This window comes from Ranitomeya variabilis, chromosome 5, assembly GCF_051348905.1.
Source record: "Ranitomeya variabilis isolate aRanVar5 chromosome 5, aRanVar5.hap1, whole genome shotgun sequence".
In the NCBI taxonomy this organism is placed as follows: domain Eukaryota; kingdom Metazoa; phylum Chordata; class Amphibia; order Anura; family Dendrobatidae; genus Ranitomeya; species Ranitomeya variabilis.
The window spans coordinates 47,912,747-47,921,489 of record NC_135236.1 but is presented as its reverse complement, the minus strand read 5'-3'; the positions used below and the strand labels follow the sequence as shown (position 1 = coordinate 47,921,489).

Genomic DNA, 8,743 nt, shown 5'->3' with positions numbered 1-8,743 from the left:
TAGGGACACTATATGTTGGTTCATACCACCATTCTCATCAATGACCCGTGTGGGGATATTGGTGGGAATGGTATATTGGATCCACAGATGGTCCCTATGACAAACCTTAATCACCAGTAATTCTCCTCTAATGCGTCCTAATGGGAAATCTGAGACCCCACAGTCCGATACCCCATAGAGGTACACCAGCCCCGGAGGAAGAAGGGTTAGAGGATTTTATTATAAAAAGGTTTGTTGTCCCCAGAGACGGTGGAGATTGCAGGAGGCAGAGGAGGGTTGTGTGGGTCATGTATGGTCAGCAGGGCCGCGCAGCACGCAGTATTACAGCCCTCGGCTCAGTCCGTCCTTCAGCTCCTCCGGTTTGAAGACGCCGCGTTCTGTGATTATTGCCGTAATCAGTCCATTTGGGGTGACGTCAAACGCGGGGTTCCACACCCCGATACCTGCGAGGAGGAGACGAGGAAATTATACATAGTGACGAGGTGAATAATCAGGATCGGTCATTTCCACAAATCACTCACCTGGAGCCGCCACACGGACGCCATTGATATCGGTCAGCTCCCGGCTGGGTCGCTCCTCTATGACAATACTGCCACCTGTTGGTAAGCCGAGGTCACAGGAAGTGCTGGGGGCCGCCACGTAGAACGGTATCCCATGGTGCTTGGCGAGGACGGCCAGCTGGTACGTTCCTACCTTGTTTGCGGTATCGCCGTTAGCGACCACGCGGTCGGCTCCCACCACCACCGCTAGGGCGAGAAGGTAAAATGGGAAGAGGACTTGTAAAATCAATTACATAGGAGGGGGCAAAAGCAGCACTGATGCCTGCAATGATCATGTATTATCCCTGGAGTTATGGTTGGTAAACAAGTAGCCTGGGGTTTGGAAAACATGGCAGCTTTATTCAATAGCACCACACCAGTCCATAGGTCGTGTCTGGTATTGTGAATAGGCTTCATTGGATGGAATAGGGCGAGTTACAACACAAACGACCAAACTTAATCCTAGGATCTGATGGGGTCTTGGGCAGAAAATTAAAACTGTGCAGTTTAGTGCTCTCACCACTAGGGGGAGCTCACAGCATAAGGATCCATTAGAGCACTGTATTCATTCACAAGCAGGGAGCTCCCCCTAGTGGCGGCAGCAAGCGCCCTGATCTCTGACTGTCTTGTGGTCTCTCATTAATGTAACCGCACTCACCGCTGACCTGACGGTCCCTCATGGTCACTGCCGCCATGCTGTCTGTGATGAGAGTGGCCGGCGTCTTCTCATACACCAGCTCGTATGCCGTCAGCCTGGAGCCCTGGTTATAGGGTCGGGTCTCGGTACAGAAGACGTGAGACAAACGCCCCATTGCTTGTAGGGATCGCACCACGCCTGTCGGGGAGACATCTGTGGTTAGGTGGGGAACAAGGGCCTGACAAACCGCCACAGATCCAGCCCTCAATGTGGCGGATGGCTTCTTACCATTCCGTCCTTTCCACCAAGAAAATCAGCTCTCCATGCACACAGCTGTCTATCTGACCAAGCAGAGCTTCAGGGAAAAGCATGGCGGACAGAGAAGCATCTTTATTGAGACAGGAGGAACATTTCTGGGGCAAATGCAGGACTTTTTTTTTGCCTGACACCAGATATAGAACACATGAGCAAAAAAAGGTATTAAAAAAATATAAATATTTAAAATCCCGCCAAATATTAGGGGGGGGGGGGGGGGGGGAATAAATAAAAACGCACATATATTTAATACTGCCACAACCGTAATAATCTGATAAATAAAAGTATAAAATTAACTCTCATTAAATGTCGTAAAAGAAGAAAAAAAAGTGGTAACGCCAGAAGTGGGATTTATTATTTTTGGTCTCTTCCCCCAGCAGAGTGACAGCAGGATCAATGAAGACATCGCCTCTCAGAAAGCTCCACGAGATGGATAATAACAAACTTTTTGCCATTTTCGGAATTCTGTAAACATTTTTGTAACCACTAGATAATAACGATCTCTGTATACACCGAGCATGCTCAGTCCGTTAGACGTTTATGGCTGGAGGTCACACCGGGGTCTTACCCAGCGCAGTGCCGTAGCCGGCCGTGGCCAGGGAGCCGGTGTTGCAGTGAGTCATGATCACCACCCCGGCGCGGCCATTAGTGCGGTCCAGGATGTGCTGCGCCCCCAGGTCCCCGATCATGCGATTGTCCCGGACGTCCTTCTCCAGGAGGGTCTCTGCCCACAGGACTACGCTGGTAATGACAGGAGGACAGGGGTGAGATAGAGCACACGGGGGGCTTGGGACCACCATGGCCGGCACTGCAAGTACCTATCCGTTAGCCTCTGGACAGTGGCCCCCGGCTTCTCCGCCTCCTGCACCAGGAAGGAGTTGAGCTCATCTGCCGCCTTCTTCATGTTCACTGCAGTGGGCCGAGCGCCCACCAACAACTCCATGGACTCACGGACAAAGGCCAGGAGGTCGGACGTCTGCTGTGGGGGGTCAGCGGTCAGCTCCACCGCCAAACTGAGGGAGCCCACAATGGCGATGGCCGGAGCACCACGGACCTAGGGAAAACAAGCGAGTGTGTATTGTTTATGTAAAAGGGTATTCCAAGTCTAGATGTCTAATTACTGGTCCACCTGTCAGGAGCGACCACGGGTCAGGATCACAAGTCAGGATTGGCCACGGGGACCGGTCCATGGAGAAGGAGCGACCACGGGGACCGGTCCACGGATCAGGAGCGACCACGGGGATTGGTCCATGGATCAGGAGCGGCCACGGGGACCGGTCCATGGAGAAGGAGCGACCACGGGGATTGGTCCATGGATCAGGAGCGACCACGGGGACCGGTCCATGGATCAGGAGCGACCACGGGGATTGGTCCATGGATCAGGAGCGACCACGGGGACCGGTCCATGGATCAGGAGCGACCAGGGCGACCAGTCCACTTGTCATAAGCAACCACAGGGACCGGTCCATGGATCAGTAGCGACCACGGGGATCGGTCCATGGATCAGGAGCGACCACAGGGACTGGTCCATGGATAAGGAGCGACCACGGGGACCGGTCCATGGATCAGAAGCGACCACGGGGACCGGTTCATGGATCAGGAGCGACCACGGGGACCAGTCCATGGATCAGAAGCGACAACGGGGACCAGTCCATGGGCCAGGAGCGACTACGAGGACCGGTCCATGGATCAGGAGCGACCACAGGGACTGGTCCATGGATCAGAAGCGACCATGGGGACCAGTCCATGGATCAGGAGCGACCACGGGGACCGGTTCATGGATCAGGAGCGACCACGGGGACCAGTCCATGGATCAGAAGCGACAACGGGGACCAGTCCATGGGCCAGGAGCGACTACGAGGACCGGTCCATGGATCAGGAGTGACCACGGGGACGGGTCCATGGATCAGGAGCGACCAAGGGGACCGGTCCATGGATCAGGAGCGACCACGGGGACCGGTCCATGGATCAGGAGCGGCCACGGGGATTGGTCCATGGATCAGGAGCGACCACGGGGACCGGTCCATGGATCAGGAGCGACCAGGGGGACCAGTCCACTTGTCATGAGCAACCACAGGGACCGGTCCATGGATCAGTAGCGACCACGGGGATCGGTCCATGGATCAGGAGCGACCACAGGGACTGGTCCATGGATAAGGAGCGACCACGGGGACCGGTCCATGGATCAGAAGCGACCACGGGGACCGGTTCATGGATCAGGAGCGACCACGGGGACCAGTCCATGGATCAGAAGCGACAACGGGGACCAGTCCATGGGCCAGGAGCGACTACGAGGACCGGTCCATGGATCAGGAGCGACCACAGGGACTGGTCCATGGATCAGAAGCGACCATGGGGACCAGTCCATGGATCAGGAGCGACCACGGGGACCGGTTCATGGATCAGGAGCGACCACGGGGACCAGTCCATGGATCAGAAGCGACAACGGGGACCAGTCCATGGGCCAGGAGCGACTACGAGGACCGGTCCATGGATCAGGAGTGACCACGGGGACGGGTCCATGGATCAGGAGCGACCAAGGGGACCGGTCCATGGATCAGGAGCGACCACGGGGACCGGTCCATGGATCAGGAGCGGCCACGGGGATTGGTCCATGGATCAGGAGCGACCACGGGGACCGGTCCATGGATCAGGAGCGACCAGGGGGACCAGTCCACTTGTCATGAGCAACCACAGGGACCGGTCCATGGATCAGTAGCGACCACGGGGATCGGTCCATGGATCAGGAGCGACCACAGGGACTGGTCCATGGATAAGGAGCGACCACAGGGACCGGTCCATGGATCAGAAGCGACCATGGGGACCAGTCCATGGATCAGGAGCGGCCACGGAGACTAGTCAATGGGCCAGGGGCGACTACGAGGACCAGTCCATGGATCAGGGACATGGACCATGGGGATCGGTCCATGGATCACTAGCGACCACGGGGATCGGTCCATGGATCAGGAGCGACTACGAGGACCAGTCCACTTGTCATGAGCAACCACGGGGATCGGTCCATATATCAGAAGTGACCACGGGGACCGGTCTATGGATCAGGAGCGACCACAGGGATCGGTCCATGGATCAGGAGCGACCACAGGGATCGGTCCATGGATCAGAAAAGACCACAGGGATCGGTCCATGGATCAGGAGCAAGCATGGGAACCAGTCCATGAGTCAGGAACGGCCACTAGGAACAGTCCTGGATTAGGAGGGGCCATAGGGACCACATTTGATCACAGTGCTGATCATCTCGTTACAATGTGTCAGTGAAAGCTGTTCACCAATACAAGTAGTTGACCAATCACCAATAACGTCTGGGGTCCAGAGTGGTCGCCTCTGGTAACTGTTGCTAAGCACAACTCATGTAAACGCCACTCTTTAGTGTTGCCCTTACCAACTAAACTGCATTTTTCTACAGCTGAAAGCCATGCTGATAGGCTATCGGAGGCAACACAGTCACGTGATAACTAGCCAATCATCTTCTAGTCACCAATCACGTGCTCGGTGTGGAACTAGTCTCCTCCCCTTACACGCGCCAACAGACATGGCCCCTCCCCCATGACGCCGTCACTCACCTTCATGGTCCGAATGGCGTCCGCTCCCCCCCGCACCCCGGTCACCGGCTCATACTGACTGGTGTGCGGTAGCAGCAGCTGGTTCAGCACTAGAAGAGAGCCCCGGCTATACCGCACTGACTCCAGCGACATGGCTAACACGCTGCTTCCGGGGGCGGGGCTTCAACCACGTGTCTTTGAATTAGGGCGTTAACTTTTAGACTCTCTGGGCGGTTTCTTTACGGTAAAGTCGTAATTTGGTGTTTTTTTTTTCTCACTTTATTTACTGTCCCTCTATACTGAGCACAGCGCTGTCACACTGAGCTCGGGGTCGGCGCTGCACTCACTGCTCCGTGCCCCCCGCATACCTCACAACTTTTGAAGATGGGAAAAGAGGACAATCACAAAGTTTGCGGCGCACAACGCGGCACATTTTAGGCCACGCCTCTGACCACACCCATTCATAATTAGTCACACCCATATCCACGTCCCAACCACACCCATTTAGCGCTGCTGATCACATTGTTTCATATACAATAATTATAAACAAAAAATTATGGCCCCACGTGATGCTCCATACCGGATAATGGCCCCACATAGCACCTCATACACACACAGCTCCACTCCATACACCTCATACACCTCGCACACACGGCTCCGCTCCATACACCTCGCACACACGGCTCCGCTCCATACACCTCGCACACACGGCTCCGCTCCATACACCTCGCACACACGGCTCCGCTCCATACACCTCGCACACACGGCTCCGCTCCATACACCTCGCACACACGGCTCCGCTCCATACACCTCGCACACACGGCTCCGCTACATCCACACTTTACACCTTCTGACCCCACACAAGGCATTACTTACCTCATCCTGCAGCACCATGTGGCGAGTTGGCAACCAGCACAGCTGAGTACTGCAATCCACGGAAGTCCCGATCATGTGACCCCTGACTCCTACCCTCCTGTGACCTCATCACAGGTCCTGTGCGCAGAAAGCAGGCAGCCATACAGAAGGGTAAGGGCCCGGGACAAGGCTTAACACAAGGGGGCGTGTCAGCTGCTTCTCCTGCTGTCTGCGGGAAGCAGAGCGTCCCGTGTTGGACAGCGGGGCAAAGGCTCAAAACCGGGACAGTCCCGCACAATGAGGGATGGTTGGGAGCTATGCCCCCCTGTGATGGAGAGCATGGACTGTGGACAGCCGAGACACCCCCCCAGGCATTATACGAGACGTGTGGCCCCCAACAACCATGGCTCGTCCCATGTGGGGCCTAATGTAACGTTTGGGCAACCCATGCACCCACTACAGTGGTACCGGATGGGTGAGTGGACGCAGATGGCAGCAAATCTCCACAGACTCACTGGTAGGATTGTGCCCCCGTCCCCCAATAGTCAAGATATGGGATGTCACACACTGCCCCCAAACACACGGGATGGTCGGACGATGCTGCCAATATTGGGGCAGGATGTGAAAGGGAATCTGTCACCCTAAACTTCACCTATAAGCTGCGGCCGCCGCCATCAGGGCTTATCTACAGCATTCTGTAATGCATTCTGTCATGCTGTAAATACCCCCCCCCCCCCCCCATGTCACATGCAGGATAAAAACAACAAGTTAGATTATACTCACCTGGGGGGGGGGGGCCTCCTATCTTCTTACGATGACGTCCTCTTTTCTTCCAGCGCAGGCGTACTTTAGCTGCCCTGTTGAGGGCAGAGCAAAGTACTGCAGTGCACAGGATCTGGGACTCTGACCTTTCCCGGCACCTGCGCACTGCAGTACTTTGCTCTGCCCTCAACAGGGCAAAGTACGACTGCGCTGGAGCAGGAAGACAAAGAGGACGTGATCACATGAAGATGGGAGGTGTCGGACCCAGACCGCGACGCCCATCAGACCCGAACCGGGACCGCCCCTGGGTGAGTATACTCTAACCTGTTTTTCTTATCTTTCAGGATACATTCCAGAATGTTGTAGATAAGCCCCTAATGCCAGTGGCCTTCACTTATAGGCGAATTTTGGGGTGACAGATTCCCTTTAACGTTTAGAGCCAGGCTCGGACTGGCCCATAGGGTAACGGGGGAATCCCCTGGTGGGCCCCGATGCAGATCTGGGCCCCCAACCCCACTATACTGGCATTTTTTGGCATAATTCACTATCCATTTAAAAAAAACAAAAAACCAGCATCTCATCATTCATTAACCAGACTACCCAGTTTATTATCATATAGAGATATAGGTAAATTTGTGAATGAGGCAAGTGTAGTATTTGTACGCAGGTGAAAAGCAGGCCCCCACAGTCAATGTTACTGGTGGGCCCTTAGCACCCGAGTCAGACACTGTTTAGAGCAGAAGATACATCTTGACTAAAGTATAAACCATGTCTTTGCTCCAATTTTCTTTCAAACTCCTTGAGCAGCACGTCCACACTGAACTTCCCTCTCACCTTGCATCTTAACTCTCTTCGACAGCCTACAATCCGGCTTCCGTCACCATCATTCCACTGAGAACCCTGACCAAACTTACAAACGACCTACTTACAGCCAACACAGTTCTCCATCCTCCTCCTAGACCTGTCCTCTGCCTTCGACACAGTTGACCACTGCCTCCTACTACAGATCCTCTCTTCGTTTGGTGTCAAAGACCTCGCCGTATCTTGGATCTCCTCATTCCTTACCAACCGCACATTTAGCGTTTCCTTCTCCCATACTACCTCTTCATCTCGCCCTCTCTGTTGGGTGTCCCTTAAGGCTCTGTCCTTGGGCCCTTACTCTTCTCAATCTATACACTCGGCCTGGGACAACTCATAAGTTCCCATGGCTTCCAGTACCAACTATATGCTGATGACACTCAGATCTACCTCTCTGGCCCCATACATAACCTCTCTGCTGTCCAGAATCCCAGAGTGTCTATCAGCCATATCCTCCTTCTCCTCTCGCTTCCTCAAGCTCAATGTGGACAAAACCGAATTAATTATCTTTCCTCCATCTCGCATATTTTCCCTACCTGATCTATCACAATAAATGAATTCACTTTCCGTCCCCAAAATCTGCTGTGTCGGAGTAACCCTTGACTCTGCCCTGTCCTTTAAACTGCACATCCAAGCTCTCGCCTCCAGCTCAAAAATATTTCCAGAATCTGTCTTTTCCTCAACCCTTACTCTACCAAAATGCTTGTGCATGCCCTAATCATCTCCCGCCTCGACTACTGCAACATCCTCCTCTGTGGCCTACCTTCTAACACTCGCTCACCCCTCCAGTCCATCTTTAACTCTGCTGCCCGACTAATCTCTCTCCTCGCTACACTCCTGCTTCCCCTCTTTGCAAATCCCTTCACTGGCTCCCAATTTCCCAGCGTATCCAGTTTAAACTAACACTGACCTACAAAGCCATCCATAACCTTTCTCCTCCGTATATTTCCAAACTAATCTCCCAATATCTCCCCTCACGTAATCTCCGGTCCTCCCAAGACCTCCTGCTCTCCTCCACGCTTATTCGCTCCTCACCCAATCGCCTCCAAGACTTCTCCCGAATATCCCCAAGTTACATCCTGTATTATACTTCAGAGCTGCACTCACTATTCTGCTGGTGCAGTCACTGTGTACATACATTACTGATCCTGAGTTACATCCTGAATTATACTCCAGAGCTGCACTCACTATTCTGCTGGTGCAGTCACTGTGTACAT

The 8,743-nt window shown here is 54.1% G+C and overlaps 1 protein-coding gene across 1 annotated transcript; it reads right to left on the bottom strand.

Moving 5' to 3' along the window:
- Positions 1-201: 201 nt before the first annotated feature.
- Positions 202-5,252, bottom strand: MRI1 (methylthioribose-1-phosphate isomerase 1). The gene is made up of 6 exons (XM_077261812.1): positions 5,073-5,252; positions 2,310-2,545; positions 2,060-2,232; positions 1,198-1,374; positions 522-746; positions 202-443 (listed from the first exon to the last, which is right to left on the bottom strand). Exons 1-6 carry the CDS (start codon positions 5,202-5,204, stop codon positions 322-324), a joined length of 1,065 nt encoding a protein of 354 aa, XP_077117927.1. The 5' UTR covers positions 5,205-5,252; the 3' UTR covers positions 202-321.
- Positions 5,253-8,743: the final 3,491 nt, after the last annotated feature.